General features: G+C 27.8%; 1 protein-coding gene across 1 annotated transcript; it reads right to left on the reverse strand.

Moving 5' to 3' along the window:
• Positions 1–1211: 1211 nt before the first annotated feature.
• Positions 1212–18584, reverse strand: LOC107162943 (galactokinase-like). Its single transcript, XM_015510137.2, has 9 exons — positions 18426–18584; positions 14602–14779; positions 6786–6981; positions 4805–4934; positions 4618–4743; positions 4057–4238; positions 3804–3960; positions 1927–2047; positions 1212–1820 (listed from the first exon to the last, which is right to left on the reverse strand). The coding sequence occupies exons 2-9, from the start codon at positions 14770–14772 to the stop codon at positions 1707–1709; spliced, it is 1197 nt and encodes a 398-aa protein (XP_015365623.1). The 5' UTR covers positions 14773–14779; positions 18426–18584; the 3' UTR covers positions 1212–1706.
• Between the last annotated feature and the right edge of the window lie 6765 nt (positions 18585–25349).

Below are 25349 nucleotides of genomic sequence, written 5' to 3' on the forward strand. Positions count from 1 at the left end.
TTCAACGCCTATGCAATTCTACTCGAATGGCTGGATGGTATAAGATTAAGGCACCGAACGCTTTCCACTCGTACGTTTTCCGCTCCCAACCTTTATTCTGCTCCACTCGTTTTCTTAATCTTAACTGTTAAAATTGTTAAGATAAGATGGTCGTAATATGTGAGCGGAAAGCTCATAATTGGAAATAACTTAATATACATCATTATGAGTTACAATTGATATAATAATTAATAACTGTCAATTTATTAAAACCAGTTTTTATAAGCCAGTTCAATATGGCTGTGTAAAAGTATGATTAAAGTATGAAAAGATAAATAATTTACCAACCATTTTTTTTAAATATTTTAATTAAAGTAATGCAATTAGTTCACTTGTTCTGCAGGATATTATTAATATCCAATTTCATAACACTAACTCTAAATCTGATTATTGAATTAATTATTTACCTAACCCTGAATTACTGACCCGATGGCCACGTGAAAGCAATTTCATATGAGCAATAATACATCAATAATTAATAGATTTAAATAATCCAGCCGGTGTTCTACATAATATAAATTTGATTTCATTAAAATTTTGAAAATGTTCTATTACACCTATATAACCAATCATTTAGTAGTTTTTGTATAATGGTATACACGAGCAAGCTAATACCATACACATTCTTATATATGGTATAATTTTACTTCATTATATTATTCATATAATATTCTTCTGCGACATTCTACAAGTCTTATGCTTTTCAATATCGCATATAATTGAAATTATAGTTGTATCCATGTATTAAGATTAATGAATGCACGTTTTGTAATTCGTTAATAACTGCTTATCGATGATGATCAGTTTTTACCGATTGGCGAATATACAAATGATGGAAAATCTAGCTATACCTAAAAATCTATTCACAGATGGGTAAATTATTTTTTATAATATATTTGAAGGAGTTTAAAATAAAATGATAAATTATTTATACCCGTACATAATAATTCTTACCGAATAGTCCCTCTTGTATAATTTCAGCGAGTACCTACCTAAAGATTACAATAACGAGAGAAAATAAAACGAGAAAACACACGCGTGAAAAAATTAATTTAATTTTAGTATTACTACAGTCTATAGTAACAGACCATACGAAAACTTATTATTTATTTATCTGTTTATTGTCTTAAGAGTCATTATTGTGATGATGGGCTACAAAAAAAAAAAAGATATATTTTGGATTAGGTATATTTTGCGCATATATAATTTCAAGTCATTTGGTATTATAAATGCAAAAAAATAGAGATATTTATAAATACATATTATCAATGTATCGTGGTTATTCACCACACTGCCACAGTCTATATCTCCTCCAATACATATTCCGTTAATTATTATAATAATAATAATATATAATTGATTCCAGAATTGCAGTTTTTAGTTATAGACAGATATAAAATATTTTTATCTAAGCATGAATCGGAACTAAAAACATTTTTACTATACTATATTAATGTATATGTATAATGTATATTAGTCCTTATTTATGTAGGCATCTCATAAAAAATACACATATATACATAAAACAATTCATAATAAATGTACACAACTAAATACATCATGAGCGGCTATATTATTCAATAGGTACCATGGTATAAGTACCTCATGGTGATGAATAATGTAACTTTAAACGTTTATGTCATTTGAGAAAACGTGCTCGCAATGTACTATAATTTGACAATTTTTGCTCCACACGACGGTGAAACTATGTAGAACTTCGGGCTTCCTTTGTATTCCGAACTAATGACACTTATGACCGTGTTAACGGCATCTCGGTCCACCTGGAAAAGCACATTACAATGAAATATCAATAATAATGTTATAATTACACAGCGCGGACACTCGTAATTCCATAATATTATATAATTGTAGTCCTGCGGCACTAACCAGTGTGACTGTGCATCCACCGAAACCTCCTCCAGTCATACGAGACCCAAGGACACCTGGCAATTTTCTGGCCAATTCTACCAACTGATCCAACTCTGGACAGGAAACTTCGAAATCATCCCTGCAAATGTGTGAAGAATAACAATAATTATATATTTATATATCGGTACTCCAAACTTCGAAGTCGAGTACAAGATAATATAAAGTATATTATAGGTATAATGGTATATGACATCTATTGGATATTATGATGGTTTACAAATGAATCGTGTTTATATAATATTATTATGTAGAAGGTATTGACGGTATTGTAATGTATTGTTTTATGAGAGATGCGAACAACATTTTGTTAACAATATTATTAAACCAATAAAATATAATAGTGTAACAGTGGCCAGTAGGTATCGACAATCTGATTTATTGCATATGTCACCTACAAAATATATTCTCATTTTTCGACAAGATCCAGCACTTAGAATATTAATATTGTAAAACATATTACTATATTACAACGTTTAGTTAAGCATTAGACAGCATTTTTCGTTTTTATTAATTTTGAAAATTCCATATTTTTTTTTTTAGACGAGCATTCATTTTAAACTAGGTCAGGATGATTACACAATCGTAGTTTTTACTTTTAATAACTCTATATAAGTAGGAAGTACCTACATAGCTATACTTGGTATAAGTTTTTTTTTTTAAATACCTATAAGTAAACATTAAACAATCAATATAGGAAATTATTCATGCGCTTATGATTAAACATATTTATAACCAATAGTAGGTACCTACTTATAGTAGTTATATTATCAATGTATGAATAAGAAAATTACCATGAATGTATTACAACAACTAAAGTACCTATAGGCTTTAGCGTTGTATTTTTTCAACAAACCTTAAATTTCTATTTTTTATTTGAATAATAAAAGTAAATACTGAATACAATCGGTAACAAAAAATAGACTGTTCCAATTCCAGAATATAAAATAGTTACAAAAACAGTAACATTGAGGTACAATATTTTTAATAAAATATAATGTGTGCGAGTGTCATTGTATTTTCTTTGCGCATGACCTTGTATTGCGTGCCGATATGTAACAAACTATGAAACCGTAACAATAAAATTAAAATCTTTAAATAAGTTTGTGGCTAACTGAATAATATAACAACCAACATCTAATTAATATAATGAAATTAGAATATTATACAATTTATCATATAACTGATAAGAAAAGTTATCAATTTCACTTAAGTTGATAAAAATATGAATTATTGTAGAATGTGGAAACATATAGTATTATGATAATAATATTATCTATCATGGTGCTAATTATTTTAGGGAAACTCCACATTTACTCATTTTAATAATCAAAATTATCTTTTTTTTACATAATAAATTAGATGTAACAGTGAATCAATAGGTATGAGTACTCACTCACTAGACTATACCTACTAATATAGTCTTATTTTTTGTTTTTTAAACATCAAACTAGTATATTTGTGATATTATGTTCACGCGTTCTATAAACATATTATCTTTATCATTTTATTAATTGTAATAATTGACAAATTTCTAGTTAATAAGATTATATAATTGATGAATGACAAAGTGCCTTTAATGAAAGGTTCTTTAATCTGTTTTTATCCAAGCCATAAACATTTTAATCTATTTTACTTATTGTTCTAATTAGTAACAGATTGTAAATTATATTGTAAAAAATAAAAATAAAATACATATTATATAATTGAGCAGCTATACTATTGTCTATCATTATTATTATTACTACCATTGAACGTTAATCAAAATAATTAAAACCTTAAAAAAAAAATTATAATATGAAATTGCAATAAATACGTAAAAATTAATACTTAATTACCTTAGCGAGTTATGACTAGCGTTCATGAGTTCACCAAATGATTTGTAATCACCACGTTTTAATACTTCAGCAGCGGTTTTGGTTCGCTCAATTTCTGTTATTACGTGTCTAGCTCGTTTATATATTATTTCATTAATCTTTCCGCTCAAGTGTACTTCTGTTTAATCAAAGTTTAAAAAAAAAAATGAACACCCTAAGAAATATTATATATTTAAATAATATTATTATCGTATTAAAATGTTGTTGAATTTACTGTTCAAGCTTTCCATCGTGGCTGATCTAAGACTTGACACGTTTAACAAATCGCTTGCTTCTTCGCATTGATATCTTCTTAATTGATATTGACTACTGGATAACTCATGACGGATATTGGAATTAGTAATCAAAAACATGTAATTGGATTTAGTCAATGGAACGGGTTCATATTGTAATGATCTATAAAAAAAAAAAAAAATGGAAGAAAAATGAATAAACTAAAAGCAAAAGTTAAAACAAACAAAAACGCTAACCAATTTTTATAGAAATTAATGAATGAGGTTTATAATTATAAAATAAGATAAAAATTTGATACTGCATAACCGTAATAAGATTAATATTGCTATCGAAGTAATGAAACATCATAAATGTCACGTGTAGACAAGAACAATATACTTTTGTGTACGTAATACGTCTTTACTTTGAATCGTCCTAAGTCCTTTATTAAACGAAACATATATTGATCACCCCATAATAAAAACCAAAAAATTGTCCCTAGTTCAAACGACTAACGATTTACGTATTAAGAGTAATATAATTTATAATATGTTAAGCTTACTTGCAGTCTATGAGTAAAGCATGACCTTCTATTCCCATTACGGAAATAAATTGGTCCATTATCCCACAAGGTACTCCAGCAAATATATGCTCTGCTTTTTGGCATACCATGGCTTTTTGTACTAATCTGAAAAATGTAATTAATGGGTTTTTACATCGTATTGAAATTCAAACAAAGTTTTCATTACTGAATTGTTTTATTTCCGGTAATAGCTTCGATAAATGAATAAGTAGCTACTTCCAGGGAAGCACTGCTGGACAGTCCACCACCCATGGGCACACTGGATAGAATTACGGCATCGAAACCTACTACTATACCTATAGTGAAAAATAAAAAAATAATTTGTATTAATATACTCGGTCTAGGTGAGTCACCAAGCTCACCCTCAATTTTTCCTTTAATTACCTAGTATGCATTTATTCAAATTCTGATTTTCAGAATTTTTAAATGCTTAGATTTTTATATCATTTAAAAAGTACCCAGACCAAAAATAAACTTTTTAATTTAAATAATAGGCGAGAACTACACTTTTAGATTATAAGCGGAGCGTTTAAGGTATTATTAATTTACAATGATGTGTGTTAAAATATGTATAAACACTCTGCACAGTTATTTTTTACGGACATTTTAAAATCAATTAAATATTAAAACCAACAATAACATTAATTTTAGTTATTTTGCTGTAATTTTAAAAATATTATATTCGTGGGTACTTAAAACTTATAGAATAAATTATTTCATTGTAATCAGTGTAAATGTTTTTCAAATATAATTTTTGGTAAAAATTAATGTTACCTGTTGTGGTTCATAGCCTAATTGTTAAATAAATTACTTTTATCACAATAATAAACATAACATAACATAACATTTTATATTATAGGCTGACAGATTGTTTTTGCTCAGAATCATTTTTCGTATATAAAATAATTATTGAATTCATATTTAACACATACATTACAGTGACTCTCAAGTCTCTAGACACCTAATGTGCTGCAGGCGTTACCCACTTACCCGTTTTTTTGCTGTAAATACTTACTTAGTTAAACAGATAAATTGTTCAAAATTTGATGTTTATAAATCAAAATTAAGAAGAGGAATATTGGAATTAAATGAATTATTAAACTGCATATATTATAATAGATAATACTCAATAATATTCTATAATAATTCTTAAATTATAGCAATTGATATTAATCTAATAAAATATCTGATTTGACACTCCTTAAATGGTATATCAAAAATCTATGCACTTTTAAGTATACTTTAAAATTCCTAAAATCGGAATTTGAGCAAGTGCGTGTATGCGTTTCGTTCCTACGTCATCATACCGTAATATGTTATTGTTCTATCACTGTGCACATTTTTCTTTACTAGCGTTTAACATATTATTTGAATGGCAATAATTATATTCCATTCAAAAAATTAAAATTGATCATGTCAAATTAACCTAACAGTCTCTGACGGTCAATTTGTGCGTCACACAAAAATATGTAAGTACCGTTAAAAAACTTGATTTTTTTACTAATTTTTTGTATCAACATAATTTTTAAGTTATAATATTAGAACGCGATTTTATAAGATAATTAGAAAAAAAAATTGTATATAATATGACTAATCTATTTATTTATAATTATTTTAATTTTTGAAAATTAAAATATACACTTGTTTTATTATAACAAATTAAAACATTATTTATATAAGTTTTTTACTTCTCTAGTAGGAAGCGTGAAGTTTCAAATTTTGGTCAGGAAAATTTCAATTTTTGATTGTAAAGGCAATATAGTATTGAACTATTAAAGGTTAATCAATACAAAAGCAGAGTGTTTGCCACGGTGAAAAATGTGATAATAAGGACAATATTATATAGATAGTATAGTACCTACTAAGTTGTATACGTTTTGTCAATATAATATTTTAATATATGCAGTATACATATTAATAATAATAAATTATACGTCGGTAAATGGCTTCAGTATAATTGTTCGACGTTCGTGCATAACTATCAATTTTTAGAGGAAAATCACAAAAAAAACTCGCGAGTTTTAAATGTTTAGTCTATAATGGTCTCTAATTTATCTATCATCGACGCATTGTTTGTAAATGACCAAACTAATTAAACAACGTATTATACTTATTCAAATAAACAGTACGTGCCTATGGGTACGCACTTTGGAAGCATGCGATCACTCCTTTGACGTAGTTGGCCCATTTAGGAGTGCCCACGTACAACGGTTTGACGGTAGGAATTTTAAATTCGGTTTTATTCGAGTCCTCGATCTCCTCGAAATCGTTACATGCAGTAACTACGCGACAAGTGTCACTATTGTTTGCTCGTCCCAACATTATTGTCACCATGGGTAGTGCCTATAAAATTAATATAAATACAATAAAAAAAAAACTTATTCAATAAATTATAAAAAAGATTTTATGAACTCATGCTCAATTTATATATAAGCAGGATAAAAAATATTTATGTTGTGAATGCAACTAATGCAAGTATTTCCTGACAAAACGTTTACACTAAATTCACGACTATATCAACAAATTTAAATGTAAGTGGCGGGTAGTATATATTACATAGGTAGATATTAAAAGGAATTTTCAATTAAAACGGCTATAATATAATAGGTATATTTTAATGACTGTAATCAAGTTTATTTCCTTTCCTTCGTCCGGCGACGTTTCCAGATGGTTTAATAATGGAATATGGTATATGTATAAGTGTAGGTAACAGTTCAAAAGCCATAAAACAGAGTGCGGATACTCAGCAACATAAATAATAATATATTATACAATATTTATTGTTCCTGTTACGATTTTTTTTTAACTCACGTGTATGCTTTTTTTATAAGAATTCTAAATAAATTATTTAAATAGAGGGCAATGTTTTTATTAGCATCTACTTAAAAAAAAACTTTTTTATTCGAAAAATGGAGAAAGGTAAAGTAAACAAGTAGACAGCATTTGAAACGCAGTTCAATATTCAATACTTCCAAAAATAAAATTTAAAAATAACAAGTACGTGCTAAAAGCTCAAAATCGTGAGTTATTATGATAATACAGAATTAAGTGTAAGAAGTGGATAACATGCTCAATAAAATGTCTTATTAATGTGGGACATTAAACATTTTAGTTATCTCCTTATCTATATCTATATACTATAATATATATAATGAAGATGGATTTATTATATTTTACTATGTTTATGAAAATAAAAGAAACTTTATACTTATAAGTTATAACGAGCACCTATCAATAAAGTTGGTAAATAACAGCTTTATTTTAAAGTTATGATCGGAGCGAATTGTATTTTTTTTAAATTTTTTTTTTATGGGTTTGTCACCCAGCATCCTTTAAGAACAGTAAAAATAACTCGATCATGAACGTTTGAGGAATTTTTTTTGTGGACAATTGAACTTATTTTATAAATAAGGAGGTTAAAACGTTAAAAGTAAAAATTACTTTTCACATTCAATAATTTTTACACAAAACCAGTTTTTGACTAAATCGTTGTACTTTATAGCCGAACGACTTCCTCAGTATTTTTTTCATAAAATTAACTAGAAATTAAAAGAAAGATGATAGAATCTAAAATCGATAATTTTAAAACATAGGAACAGATCAATGAAATTATTTTTATTTCCTATGATTGAACTATAATATTTTATAACTTAAGTAAGTACATCTTATTTTTCAATTGCATGGGTTTTCTAAGCAATATGCAGGATTACCAAGAATTTTTACTTATTTTTCACTTAAATAATGAATTTATAGGTACTCAACGATTTTTGGGATTTCTAAAAATTTAAATATATTTAAAGGCCATATTTTCACATACTTTGATAATATACGTTGATCATTTGATGCTTTTATGAGGAGCGTCCTGTAACGAAACAAACTGTTTTACTATATAAACTGTCGAACAGCTAATCTTTTTAATCAAACATTTGATGCAATTAAGTCGAAATTAAAACGAGCAATTTAAATAGTTTTAAATTATAAAACAAATAGATAAATATTAGTTAGTCTATAGTCATTCTATATTCTACATTATAAAACCTACTTAATGTATCATATAAGACATTAAATGCTAATTTAATTATTAATTACTGTTATTTTAAATCAATTTATAAAGTTTAATATCTTAGAAACTTCTTTTTGTATTTCGGTTTATGTGCATTGACAGTTAACATATAAAATAATCTGCTTATTAATTCTCAGTAAAAATGTGATTCTTATAAGATTTTTAATGGTATAGAATAATACTTAAATTATATAAAAATCTGAGTAGTTAAATGTTGGTGTTTACTTTGTAAATTTAAAAATTCCGAAAATTACTAAAGGAAAAAACGGGGGTAAGCACTAAGCTATAGGTTAGGTTAGGTTTGGTGAATCATTCTGTATACATCAAATCTTATCGTTAAATTATTTAGAAAATAATATCATTTTAATTTGAGATTCCTTAATATTTTAACTAGTTAACTAGAAATTATAGATGAGTTAGAATTAAACTAGTATCAGTTTTTGCATTTACTAAGTTTAAAATATATCCTCTATGAGACATTGAAATAATTATTTAGAAATACATTTACTTATTGTACGTCAATTATTCAACACTAAGAAAATCACAAAAAAAAACTTTATTTTTGTGATTTATATCATCATTTATTGACGTAGTTATACAAAATATCTACACAAGTTATCGGAGCGAAAGGTTATTTTTTATAAAAATAATTGTGTGTTTTAAACTAGACCGACTATATTAAGTGATTAAAGAAGTGTTTGAGGCTTGAGGTAAGGTTAAAATAACTTACTCAAAGTTATTCAATGATTATAAGTATACCATTGTAATAGTACCTATATATCAGGGGTGTCCAACCTTTTGTGAAGACTGGGCCACATCATATAGGTAGAAATTGTTGTGGGCTACATACTGTTTTTTAATAATAATACATTCAAATTTAATGATTAAATTATATTCTATAATACAACTGAAATACAATTATTAATATAATTCACATTATATTATAAATTAAGAAAAAAAAAAATTCTAAATAATTTGTAAATTCGCGCCGAAGTGCCTTCGCTGGTTGGTTCTTCCCTTAAGACACTCAAGCTAATACATATGTATAATTTTTTTAAAATAACATCTTTTATGCTTATTGAACTTTTTTTATGTGCGCATTGTATAAAATCTAGATTAAAAATAATAATAAAAAAAAACATTATATTATATTAATATAAAAATATACATATAATGAAAATAATTTTGTTCTCGTAATATTAATATATTATATACAATTAATTCATGGTTTTTAAATTGAAATGAGGGCCGCATCAAAATCTACAATGGGCCGCGGCCCCGCGGGTTGGACAACCATGGTATATATTATAATATAATATATAGTATGTTTCAAAAGTCCTGTATTACCCTAAGACCTAAGTATTGCCGTGGAAAATCAATGTATAATATATTATATAAACAATGAGGTTATTTTACAGTAACTAGAAACTGGAAATTCTGATTGAATGGCTTAAGATTTTTCAAGATAGCCATTTTGTTGATCACATTTTTAAAACACTTTAAAAAAAAATTAATAAAAATCTATCAAATTATAACAAATAAGTTTTTTGAATTTCTATAAATAATAGTTATATGTTACCTAGCAAAACATGATTTGCATAATTTAATCAATCTCGATTGGAACGCTGATATTTTATTACAATCTATATATATCTAATCATAAGAAAAATTTTCAGTAAGGTAAACAATTTCAATTTTTGATAACTATGTATTGTCCGGTTTTATGTCAACATTGACAAATATTCAAAAAAATTAATTGTTTTTTATTTCAAATTTTCAATAATAAAATATCTATTTCATCCTGACAATACTAGAATAGTTTTACATATCTAAAAAAGGTTTTAATTTGAATACTAAATACAAAAAATAATATCTGTGTCTTATCGTTTACTGAGCAACGAAACTGGTTACCTAATATTTTTAAGTATTTTAACAACTATCATAAAGTAAACCTAAAATTACGAAATGGAATTAATATCCGTGACGGCAAGAAAGTATATGATTCATAATAATAACACCTATGCATATTTCTAATATACTTAGCATATATTTAATGTTTCAAGAAGTTGGCTAGACTGTGAACAAGCACTTCCCAAGAAGATAGATGGGAATTAGAGGTCCAATACTTTGGCCACCAAGACCAAGGTCTCCCGAATTAACACCAATGGATTTTTTTTATGGAGTCATTTTTATTGCCTGATCTCTGTCATAGAATTGAACAAAAGATCTTACCTGAGATATTAGAAAATTTTAAGAATGCTTGGATCCAAAAAATTTAGCTCTGTGTTACAAATATCGGAGGTAACTTCAAACATTTATAAAAAAAAAAAAATTGTAATGAATCATTTTCTTTTTTTTGTGTAATAAAATCATTTATTTTAATTTTAATTAATCAAGATTAATAATATTATTTGAATTGTAATTTTAATCCTTCTTAAAAGCTCCACTAATGATTAGATATTTTTTAGATTTTCATAAGAAATTAGCTTTCCAATTGAGATTGAAATTAAAACATCTAATTAATGTTTTTCATGTAATATTACTAACATTATTATTGTTCTTAGAAATTCAAAAACCTTATTTGCTCTAACTTATTCGATATTTTTTAACTGTTTTAAAAAATATAGTCAAAATAATGGTTATCTCCTCAAAAACATAAAATCTTAAATGATTCTTAAAAAAAATATTTGGTAATTTTTGAAGAAAAAAACCAAGTCTTGGGCCAATCAATCAGAGTTACCATATATTATATTACTGTAAAATAACGTATTTTAATATATTGATATTCCACGGAGATACTATGATAAGGGAGATACGAGGCTTTTGCGACATACTGTATATATATATATATATATATATATATATATATATATATATATATATATATATATATATGTAAGTGTGTGTATTGTAAATATAATACTCAATTATGTATCATCTGCATAGTTAAAGCAAAATTATAAGATAAATGATAAATGATAATATACTTTAAATAATAATACCAATTATGTCGTCGTTTAAAGGACTAAGATAAGACAACCTAATTAGTAAGTAGATACTATAATATTATATGTGTACCTATATTGTACCACTGCTATGATTACGACTAACGATATATATAACTTATTCGAAAAATAATACAGTACAAGATAACTTATAGTTTAATACAATTTAATTTATAGCTGTATTTTTCACAACTACCAATAACATAATATCGTATTATTTGTTTATTCATTTCTAATATTTAAGTTGAAAACACCAAAGTAGATATATATTAATATTGTTTTCAACGAAAATTAATTAAATATAAATGTATTAATTACCTAGTAATGTTCTTAAAAAATATATTTGGAAATTGAAGTTAATTTGAATAGCAATAATACATACGCAATAAATAAAATATATATAATCCATTTAATACGGAACACAATATATGGTAGGAAATTCAGGTCTATATACACTCTTTAATTGCAACAAATAAATGTTAAACTAAAAAGTAAGCCTCCAATAATGCACGATTACTTTAATCAAGTTTATACCTACTTGGTCATGATTTTCATTTATTCATGACGAATACGGTAGAAAGTACAAAAAAAAAACTAACACTAAGAATGAATAATTAATGAGAATGGGCATTACGGTCTATACAGGCGTACGGGCTACTGACTGTAATAAGATGTGAGAATTTTACATATATTTTATATGATCCAAAAACGATGTAAGTAGTAGGTACCTAAACAAAAAATTTTAAACGAAAGTGTCATAACCACCTCTTAAACCACAGAAACCCACTCATTCATGATATCTCTTCCTTGACTATCCCTGGAAATCCTCCCATTCTTCCAAACGGCTAAAGTGCAAGTGTTGTAGAAACCTACTGACAAACTAATCCAATATTTTAATATTTATGTTTTTTTTTTTATATATTGTAGTACCTCCACTGGGAGGCTTCTACGCTCTGTTATATCTATCCATTTGTTTTATTTTTATTACTATCTATTACCTCAGTTGTTCTTATTGTTCTTTTTTGAAACAGATTGAATAAAACATTGTAAGAGAAAAAAACGAGTGTGTAATATACCAATACATACATACATTTTACAGCGATCAAAAATACATATTTTTTCAACAATTTATGTCCACTAAAATTTCAAAGCTGTTTAAGTTTTTTTTATTCATAATATTATAACATGACCAAACATTTTAAATAATATAGGGTACCTAATAATGTATATTATATTAATTATTCCGAATAAACAAAATAGCAAACCAATAAGTACTTTCTCAGTGACAGATTTTCAACCAAATCAATACAGGGGGCGATGTTACACCAAGCTCGACCCTATTTTTCTTAAATAATGAATTTATTTGAATTCTGATTTTTGGAATTTTATGCTCTCGAAATAGGAATCGCTATTTTTCAGGTAAGTTAATAAAGCAGTGATTTTCTTGAAAATGTTTATATATCTAAATTGAAATTCGAACGAGAATTTTTTAATTATTTAACATTATATATAAGTAGGTAAAATAGGTGTGTGATAGCAATAAGTTTGAAATATATGGCTATATATGATAATATTGAAATAAACTATAGAAAGTAATTGTTCTATTAACATTTAATAATTGATTAACCATTACCATCGTCCGAGTATAATAATAATAATTTTTTTTTATACATTTTTTAAGTATAAACTATAACTATAGTTTAAGTAGTAACAAATTAAGGCACGTAATCATTAGCATTTTCAAAAATATTATCATCTAAACCAGTGGCGGCGTGAACATTGTTCGTTCATGAGACCAAAACAGTCTTAGGGACCACCCACCCCAGAAAACCTACCCGTCCGTAAGTATAATGTGTACCAACACGACATCAACCTACGACCAACCACCTACCCACCCAAAAAGTCATGAGACCCGGGTCTCATAGAACCCTTGTCACGCCGCCACTGATCTAAACAAATCTACACATAACATAGACAATTTTACGTTGTAACTTTATCTATTATCAAACAAAGTAATCAGAGTTTTGAGTAAGTTATTTTTAGTTATTTTAATTTTGAAACAAGTTATGAACATTTTATGTTTTAAAAACAAATAATTTAAATAAGTTAAATACAATCTTAATATGCACATGACTTGCTTCAAAATTAAAAGAAAGTGAATTCAATTTTTTAGGATGTTCGGGTGAGACGACCTCGATCTATTAATTATCAAAAACATCGTCAAAATTGTAGTCATTTGAAAAACTTTCAGTAATTGGTTTTTGAATGAAGTTTTGATTTAATTGGCTGGATAAGATTGTTTCTTATTTCTAATTTATTTATTTTTTAGGGAGGAGGAGAGTCATACATCAAGGCTTAATAACCTAACGAAGTACCTAACTCATATATGCGCAACAATATTACTATTAAAATATAAAATGTGACATGGACCAAATCATAAAAATAATGAAGAAAAAATAATTAAAGAACCGTATATTGACGAAGTTTATATATATTGATACCGGTAGTCTCTTAGGTCAGAGTTCATAGATATATTATGAATACAACTAACAGGCATTTAAATCTAAAATAAGTAAATTGAAAAAAAACTAAAATTGACTATGTATATAATGTATATTGTTACCTGCCCATTCGTCCACCCCTAAGAAAATTACAATATATGAATTTGACTATCAAAATTCTAAACTTCTGTTTATGAGTATACCCAAGGATAAAATTTTTTTTTATCTCGTTTTTCCAATATTGTTTTTACATAATATATTTTTCTACAACTTATATAGTTGTAAATTAATCAGAAGTATTTTATGTGTTTACTTAAATATTATATTGAACTTCTTAATTTTATATGAACTAAATAACTAATACATAAAATATATAAATTATTAAGGTACTCACTATTGGTAACACGAACCCGTCATTATAATCGGTGTGTTCTCCGATTAAATTTACTCGACCAGGTCCAATGCCCAATTTATCAGGTTTCTCACTATCTGGAAAATGTTTTGCGAAAAATTCAAACCCTCTTTCTATCAGTGCTTCGGTTGTATCTGTTTTAATTATTGACATTTTGAATCTAAATCATATAGAAAAATATATTATATTAAATATTAATATATATAATATTTAAATGGTAAATTTTGTTGTAAAATATAAGTATTTAATAAAAAACAGGGTATTTATGTATTAGGTGTACACAATACACATTGTGTATAACTTTGTTTTAAATCATTCATAGACTCCTAGTTATTGCTAATTACTAATTAGTAATATAAATGTATTATATTTTTATTAAATACCAAATAGTTATTTTTAATGACTAATGCATTTCGAGAAAAGGTATTAAAAAATTTTTTTGCTTAATTTATATTTCTAAAACCAGAGTTAATAGTTGTATATGTGTACGTGTTGCATGTATGTATATATATTACGTTGTATATGTGAAGAGGATACGACAATTTGCCATATTCTAAATCTAAAGTAAACGACTAGAACATTATGTGCATCTAGAGTTAGATATGTGGTTTCATTCGATGTGTTCGTTTAAAAATTAAAAACTATCTGGTAATAAAATATATCATATAGTAATAAAATGTAAATATTCACTTTAAAATGTAAACTATATATATATTTTTTTGTAACATACAATTTCAATCAAATTCGATTTGAAAACCCACGCAATTCAAAAACTTTAAGCTTAGAAATAGGTCAATTTATTTATTATTAAATATAAGCGTATTGACTTTTTAGTTTTTACTATTTGTTTTAGTGGTAGAACATAAAATGTAGTTTATGATAAGAGCGACAAATAATTGGCAACATATCTTCTTAGGAAATTGGTTTGATCCAGCGCAACGCGTTAATTCCTGTCATTAAAAAAAAAAAATACGAGGCAAGCATATATTTTGTTTAAGATGTTTAAGTGCATTTAAAAACACGGGTATGGTGTTTTCTTAATAGTTTTTGAAATAATGACTATTCTTTGATAAAATAGAATCTCCCCGTAGAGTGAGTAAAGAGAATAAGTTTTATGTAGATAACTAATCTGTGTATATTAAATAATAAAAAATTAATTTTGTTCGCAGACCTTTACTGAATCTATAAATATTTTTACAATGCCACTACAAGAATAATAGTCTAATTCCAGCATTTTAGCCCCTCAAAACTATTGACACAATTTTAAGTATTTTTAACTATGTTTGAAAACTGGTTATCAAGTTACCAGCTCTTCTAACTCATCGGTATAAAATATGGTTCAAATACTCTTTAGAAATTATTATGTTCATTAATCTATATACGACTATACCACATGGACCATGGTAACATAATGCACGTATTATTATTATGTGAAATCAATTTCAATTAAAACACTATACATTATATACACTATACAAGGCCATAATTGGAAAAAATTCGGGGGGGGGGGGGGTTAAACAATTTTAGTAGTAGGTTTTCTAGAATGTCTATATTGTCTATATAATCACTTATAGTTACGAATTATAAAAAAAACTATTTATTATATATAATCACAGTAGTTGATTTGAATAATTATATGAATTTAAATAATATCTATTTCATACTTATAAGTTATAACTTATCTCAAACGTTTATTATACATTATACGATTATGGCTTAGTAGCTATAATCCTATATAGTGATAGGTTTGTTGACTAATCGGGTTATCTCGAATGAACACAAAAACTACTTACTCGAGTGCTGTTATTTTTTAACGATAAGTACAAACAATCGGAAATTTTGTTTTATTGAATCCACTAAAACGTGAAGTGATGCCCAGATGGCCACACGTAGCCCACAAGGCGATACTGAAGATAATTTATAGGTATCATTCGCAAATATATTTTAACGAAATAAATTAATAAATACCTAACCCGATGTATTTGTTAATCATCGTACATAATGTAGGTAATACATATTACTACCTGTCCTATCCTATATAATATTATGTAACGATTTTAATTTTAGAAACTAGGTAGGTATGGTATTTGTGTAATTAAACTGGAAAACGATTAAATATATATATTATATACCTATAATTAGTATCTAACCTACGTAGTTTTTTATTGTGGTTTTAAAACTACATTTAAATGGAGAAAACATCATCGTCATAATTATTATACCCACATGTTTTCGTCTGTTACATCATTGAGTTGTTGCTAGTAAATAATATTGACTATAAATTAAAAACGAACATAATAACAAAATAGTTATCATTTAAAACAACAAATGACTGGAATGTTAGTCGAAATGTATTTAACATTAGAAATTTTTAAATCACTAATGAACACGAAGCCTTTATTTAAAATATTGATTAATAACTTCGCGCGTCCGTAGCATGATAATTATCAAATCGTTAATATAATTAAAATCGTCGTAAACATTATAGTTAGGCACCTATTAAAGTATTAACTACTGTTGTCTATCGTTAAATCGTTGAGAATCATAATAACACTGATGGGACCCGACTCAATAACCGATTACACAATGAGAGAAACGAATTTTAATTTTTCATCATCTGCGTGGACGGTAAGTCGGTCACGCGAGCAACAATAATCATATTTATCTTTAAAAAAGCAAATACACCGAACTGCCTTACAGACCCGACCGAGGATATGACACGATATTATAATTATATCGACTTTAAGATAAAATAATGAACCGATTATTGGTATTATTTGGTGCAACCAAATGAGCTGAAAAGGTCGAACAATGTTATTCCACGTTCATAAAGACTGTAAACAAATAATTACCAACTGTGAATGGAAGAGGTCTAGCGCGAAATTTGAAACGACTGTTCGATCATATCATTCATATCGAACATTGTCAGATTTAATAATTCAGCGTGATTTAACGAGACCGCTTTAGAACAACGTAATAATTGTGTTCATAAAAATGTTTGTTTGTACGCCAAAAGCAGTGAGCTTAGTCATAATAACGCACGTTAATTATACGTCGTAATTTATTATTATTATTATGCACCTAAGCAGTCGTCGAGGTATTGTGGTAAGTACGTGATGTGGGACACAAATTTCCATGTGAATTACCCATTCAAAATAGACGGTTACAATAACGACGTGCGCAAGTACCAATATAGGTACACATCGTAAATATAGACACGTTAGTGCGCCTACCTGTAGAACAAAAACTAGACGCATTATTTTCGTTTTTTTTTTCCTTTAAAATTCTGAAACGCACGCATTACCGAATGACAAAATATTTTTGAATCGCGAACACTGCGCTTTCGCATAATATTATTACAACACGCGAGCTGTTTGAATAATGATAACGATAAATAATAACCGCGAACGCGTCGGATCGGCGGGTCACGCGCAGTCGTCTCATATCCTTGTCGTCGCGTATCATAATATTATTTGGTACCTACCTACTCGTCCTACTCCGTACTTGCAAAGCAACACCGCAGTCCATATTATAAAAATAATGTTAAAAAATGTATAAAAAAAAACATTTAGATGAGTTTCCGATCACAAACCATGCCGCTTACCCCCCGTATAACAGTGGATAGTTGGTTAGACGTGTACTTATATAGCGCGATTTTAACAATAATTATTTAATTTCGAATAATATTAATATTGTGTTTGATATCGATCAATAAATTTTGATCGTTTGCATTGTGCAGGGTGGAAGAAAATAAATAATATACTGTTATTATGGAATATTATAAAAAAAATAAATCGTTTACGTACTTTTCTCGTAGCGCGCGATGGTCAATCGAAACACCAAGACCGTACGACTATACAACTGCTCGGACGGGCGGGCAAACCAGACTAAAAACTGTGATAGGATAGTTACCTTACGATAAAACGGAAAAAAAAGCGCGCACGAACACACACACACACACGCGCGCGCCCGTGGTTTTATTAGACTGGCCTGCACGTTCCCCTACTCCTACGCACAGACACACGCATACACATACACAAACGTGCGCACTCTCGTCACACGCTGATAATGGTAAAAAAAAAAAATAATAATAATAATGTAGGTATATAATTTTTTATATTGGATAATGTACGACGTATACTATAGCTATATATTCCTATATTGTGGTATCGTGTTCCGAGCTTATTGCCACACACACCAGTACACCACTGACGTTGCCGCCCGCGCCACGCCGCCGTAGTACGCATAATTATCCCAAACAATATTATTATAATTATCGACATTGTTATTTGGTATCTGCTGCTGCTGTAGTGACTCATTGTCTCGACTATATATCCACGACATCGCACGGGGGTACTGAAATTCGGAACAACCACTATAGGATTCGACTCTAGTTGGTGGGATTAGTGGGGGGGGGGGGGGGGGGGAGCAAAAATTAATCACAAACATTACTATCCCGTCATTTAAAAATCGTCTCACATCCGACTTTTCTAAAATACATATACTATACCTAACTTTATTGATCAAAAAGTTATATAGGAACTTTTCTGTTTTACCAAAACCTCTTTATTTTGGAATTTTTTTTTCCTTTAAACGTATATTATTAAGTATGTTTAAGTCTGTAAACGACGGTGAAGTTAGAATTTGGCGGCCATCGGACTTAATTCTACAGTTCAAAAATCAAAAACATCCCTCGACATGTTATATAAAATTACCTTGGCTGGGTTTCGGAATTCAGAAAGCTATAACTTCAAACCTAAGGTGAACCTCCAAATATTGACTTTACCATTGTTTTCGCATGCTTAACTGTGTGAAAAATGAAACGAATTATATAAAAAAAAAGGCGCCAGGAGATCAAAAATATATATCAATATATATAAATTATATTATGTAATTTTTTCATATTTAGTCAAAATTTGAATTTTAAATGCTTATAAAAAAAAATCGTGCCTATGTATTTTTAATGTTTTTCAACCAGGGGCGTCCTCAAGGGGGGGGGGCGAATGGGGCAGTCAACTGCTATTGTTACAATGTGTTAGGAGCCTTGTATTTAATTTTCAAACCTTAGATCTAAAAAGAAAAACTTTTATGAATTTCTATCTAAGATAATTTGAAGATTGACGTAATTTTTACGTATTAGGTCAATATTTGAACTATAAACGCTTATAAAAAAAATTGTGCCTATGTATTCTTTTAACTTATTAATCATTAAAAGAATAATAACTTATGAGGAACTTTGTATTAAATTTTCAAGTATTTTGATAGGGCCAAAAAAAATTTATCAACATTTCAAAAAAAAATTTTCAGACAAATTGAAAATTTCAGTCATCTATAAATATCTCAAAAAAAGTCAAAATATTTTGAAAATTAAACCATGTAAAGAAAATGCCAATCTTAATAACTTGTGAAATTTTCAAGTATTTACGACTTATACTTTTTGAATAATAACAAATGTTTAAAATCGTTTGAGGATAAATCGTTATCGTCCTGCTATTTCGTAAAAATTTAAAATTCAAACGCACTTAAAATTTTTCCTATAATGATGTTTCAAGTTTTCTCTATAGCTACTTGAAGGAAAACTAATGGAAAACTTAGTGTTTTATTTTTAATCCTTGGTTATAAATACGAAAAAATTTAAGATTTTTCAACTTCAAAATTACTTGCAAATTTTCGTGTTTTCGACAGATTTCGTAAAAATTTGAACTATAAACGTTTATAAAAAAAAATTGTGACTAACGATTTTTAATTTTTTTTAGCTACAATAAGAACAACTCATAAAGAACCTTGTATTAAATTTTCAAGTGTTTTTGGTCATCTAACATTTTTTTACCGACACTTCAAAAAAAAAATTCTCATAAAAATCGAAAATTTTAGTGGTCTATAAATATCTCAACAAAAAAAAGCCAAAACATTTTGAAAATTAAACTGTATATAGATAACACTAACATAATCATTTGGTGAAAATTTCAAGTATTTACAGTGATTAGTTTTTGAATTACAATCATATAAAAATACCGATTTGGTCGAAAACTGGTTTTGCGTAAAAATTCCCGTTTTTCTGTCATTTTTTTGAAAACTGTTGGAATTTAACTTTTGACCTCTATAATGCACCAAGGATATTCACTTTTACATCGGAAACCACTCCCAAAGTTTGAAATTGAAGCATTATTTCGACTAGTTATGCTGTACACAGACACAAAAAAAAAAACACATCATTGTAAAATCAATACATTCATCACTTCGTTCAGAATCTAAAATGTTTTTGTAATAATCAACGTACCTAGTATTCCACCCTCCCCCACGTTCTAGTGGGAATAGCTAGCCACGTAAGCTGATTATAAAACAATAATAGAGGAGCTCAGTTCTCCTATCACAGTGGTCCCTTACAATTCTTGCTCTGATTGAATAAGTCTTAAATAATAAAAATTGTATACCTTAGTATCAAGTTTGTTTATAAGCGTACGTAAATAGTATACATTATATTGTATTTTAATTAATAATTTATGTCGTAGGCGTTAAGTTGTAATGCAATACAAATTTAGTACCTAGTGTATATATACCGATAATAGGGAGTTTCCTAAGTGAGTCCCAAAATGTTATTTTTAGAATTTTATCTTGAATGTAAAAATGAACACTCTAGTCGTATTTTTTGCAAAATTCTCATACGAATCGAGATATCGCATCATTTTTGCTCGTCGCGCGTTTTTCACGCTCGAATCGCCAACTAAAAAAGATTTGTATGATAATACTGCAAGATAACCAGCGGTGATAATCATTTGTTGTCATTGATAATACACAATTAATTAGCACATTGTTTTACATTGACGACTAAAAAAAAATATGAAATAATAACAAAATTAGGGTTAGCAGAGTTTTAAACGATTTTACGTATTACATGTCGCTTACGACAACTTAGTAACGACAAGTAAAATACCTAGAGTTTTTAATAAAATAAATCACCAATGGGTGATATTAGTTAAATACTTAAATTAATTAATTAAATGAATTAGTACTTACCCAGCATAAAAACCATGTGCCATTGCGCAAAAATCAAAATTTAAATTAAAAACTTTAAATCTTAAAAATAAATATTAATATTTTAAATGTCGTTCAATGACAAGTATTGGACTGAGCTTTAATCAGACCAACTAATGTTCATCATGTACTCTGTAAGGAGTACGGTCAATTCAATATTAACGATAAAAGTATAATATTAGGTTCACTAATAAATAATAATAATATTATAAAATAATATGTTTATCTTATCGAGTCAAAATAATTATGTTAAGTACTGTAATATCCAAAAACTGGAATTTCAGTATAAACACACAAATAGGTAGTTTCTTTTATCTCTAACTATTATAACTTTATAAAGTTAAAAGTTATTTAATAAAGGTATTACATAAATGAATGATAATAAATTTGATCGTTTAAAACTCTGTTAACCCTAATTTTGTTATTATTTCATATTTTTTATTATTCGACAATGTAAAACAATGTGTTAATTAATTGTGTATTATCAATGACAACAAATAATTATCACCACTGGTTATCTTGCAGTATTATCATACAAATCGATGTGTCGCACGACTTTTTTTTTAGTTAGCGATTCGAGCGCGAAAAACGCGCGACAAGCACAAAAATGATGCGATATCTCGATTCGTATGAGAATTTTGTAAAAAATACGAATAGAGTGTTCATTTTTATATTCAAGATAAAATTCTAAAAATAACATAAAAAAACCCAGATTTTGGAGTTAGAAAAAAAATTCCAAAAAAATCTTCATAGTGGCATCACAGAGAGTATGCGTATACTAATTACCTCACACACTTCAGAAACACCCTGTATAATTGTATAGTATTACTGCTGTATAGGTATAACGGACAGTGGACACTGATTTATGTTTTTTGTGTTCACTTTATATACGATAATGTAGGTACTATTATACAAACGAATGATTGTGAATCATTTACTCGGGTAGAACTCATTATTCGTTACCATTACTTATTGCCTATAATTATTGTACCGTTAAAATTACCGCGCGCACGTGACAAGACGACGAAGCGAATTAAATATGATTACTTTCCGTGTAGGTATCAATGTGTATTAAATAAAGTTGTATAGCCGTACAGGACATGGGTAGGTACCCATTATATATTATTGATATCATATAATATACGTAAGTTATGTAACATAACGTATAATTTTATGGGGTCTGCAGTGAACTTGGAGTGACCGAGCTGAGAGCTGTATTAATGTCATAGTGTCATGCTCGTGGATGGTAGTGAAGATGGACAGAAAAGGGATAGAAATTGCCCTCTCCCCCTCTATGCCTCTCTAGAATATAATAATATTTTGATGCAATGATGGCGGGCACGTGGAACGCGTGGCAATGAAATGTGAACGTTTTCTTATGTACGCCGTAAAAACGGCGTATAATTGTACGTCAATTCGTTTTTTCGTTTTCGTCTACTAGCTCTCTCCGTCTATCTTTCCGGAGATTTGAACGGGATTTCGTTTAAAACATAACACACGCGACATACGATCGTTTCCGTCGAAATTCCATTATAATATGTGTGTAAAATATTATATTGTACGGGCATCGGACACTATAGGTATCTACGTATATGCAGTCGTGACCTCGTGGGATGGACGCGAAGTGCGTGTGCATCGTACCCATCAAAAGCACATAATAATAAGATAATATTAACGAATGCAATAATGCATTAATCAGATTTTATTTATAAAAGATAAACTATACATGCTATAGTGTCACAATATTACACTAAGTTAAACCATTCAAACTTAAGAGGTGATTCTAAAACACCCATATAATAGTGGCGAGTAATTATCACTATTCACTTTAATACGCGTGTATACAACGTTCTACACGTATACAAATACAGAGTCTGTCAGATAAAACAAATTCATATATCGTCTCCGATTCAATATACTTTATCCACTCTCAACTCTCAAGTGTGGTTTATATCATTGACAGCAAGGGGTACACGATGGCTAATGGGTTATAAAAACAATCCAATAATATTATGATTACACAAGACTATCAATCACATAGTTATCTTTTTAGTCGAGTGTTAATGCTGAGTAACAACTCCCCTCAAGCAATTCACTACCAATATATATTTTTCTCCCATGATCTTATTTTAGTTTGTGCTTACAGATTGTACATTTTTCTAATAAATAAAAAACCACTATCTTTTTCAAACAAATCAATTAGCTTCTTTTTTAATGAATTATCGGGACATACTGTACAATATTTTTTTTAACGATAATGGTACCTACTGGCTACTATCTACAATTTGTTTCTAACATATAATTAATGAGCTTTTAGACTCGTTTAAAAACAAACAATATTAGGTTATGGCTTCGATTTTGGTTAATACATTATTAATAGTATATAGTTATATACTCGTATATAGTATTTTTCTCAGCAGTTACGTCACTGCCTGACCAATGCCTGTAGTCATAGATTATAGGTATAATATAGGCTATACATATTATAGGATATTATTGTATACATTATTCATTCATAATATTGCTATTTTAACATAGCTAGATCATTAAAGATTTTTAAATTCGTCATTTTTTATCTTTTCATAATGTATACACATTACGCCCATAAATTTTAAGTACCTATCATATAATATTGTTATATAACTTAAAATATTTTTATTATTATTTTTCCATAATGACTATCACGATGAACGGTCATTAAATATTAAATTACATAATTCGTATACATATTTTCAAAATATTGAAAGTTGTATGATTATATATTGTATTACAGTAATATAGGTACTATTGTACTAATATAGTATATGATTCTATACTTTTACAGTTCTAAATTTGTACATATACCATGGTTATTATAGCCCACGTCAATTTTGGCACGCCTAATAATTGTATACTATCTACACTCTGCAGAATACAATTGGACTTATAGACCATCAAACTATATGATAGGTATTTTAAAATGATTATACCGGAAGAGTCGGAAAACGAGTGTTAATTTATACTAGTGTCCAAACTCAGTTTCCTCAAAACCAGTGTTTTCTAAAATGTATGCTACTAGCACAATAGTGCAGAACTGCAGTAGTTGTTTTTATAGTACTTTTTAAAATTAAAAGTTATTATTCATATAAAGTTTTCTATTTACTTAACAATTTCTCTAATAACAAAAATTAATGAAATACCGTCTAACGTTTATCTATATTAGTTTATTGGGATTTTAGGTAACACGCATATAGGAAAGAAATAATATCTAATAATTGCTCATCAAAATATGTCTGCCTTTCGGTATTTTCACTTTAAACTGAATTACCTATTTCTTAATATTTGATTAAACTTTTTAATTTTGAAAAATGTACCATGTTATCTTCTTCTCGTATAAAGACTATAATACAATAAATTTATAATAAATTCTAATAATAATTAATAGATCACTTAAAAAAAAAAATAATTACTATTTTTATAGAATCGAATACATAGTAAATTATAATATACACACAAAACTCGTACGAGATACTAGTATAGTAGTATCTATACCTGAAAATTCAACCATTCGCTTTTTAAATAAAAAAAACGCTTTTCAAATACATATGAACACAATTCTAAACTGAGAAAACCATTAGGGCTAAGACTGCAAAAAGATATGATAGATATTAATATTGCATTTAATGAAATATGTCAACGCTAAAACAGTCAGATAT

Source organism: Diuraphis noxia, unplaced genomic scaffold, assembly GCF_037042655.1.
Source record: "Diuraphis noxia isolate RWA-SAM2 unplaced genomic scaffold, SU_Dnox_SAM2 contig0002, whole genome shotgun sequence".
Lineage (NCBI taxonomy): Eukaryota > Metazoa > Arthropoda > Insecta > Hemiptera > Aphididae > Diuraphis > Diuraphis noxia.

What these genes read in the sequence shown, in the direction of transcription:
- LOC107162943 (XM_015510137.2), bottom strand. Translation starts at nt 14,772, where the DNA reads ATGTCAATAATTAAAACAGATACAACCGAAGCACTGATAGAAAGAGGG. An exon ending in GCTAGTCATAACTCGCTAAG is followed by an intron (nt 2,048 to 3,803) that starts GTAATTAAGTAT and finishes ACACATTTGCAG; the next exon opens with GGATGATTTCGAAGTTTCCT. An exon ending in GTGGATGCACAGTCACACTG is followed by an intron (nt 1,821 to 1,926) that starts GTTAGTGCCGCA and finishes GTGCTTTTCCAG; the next exon opens with GTGGACCGAGATGCCGTTAA.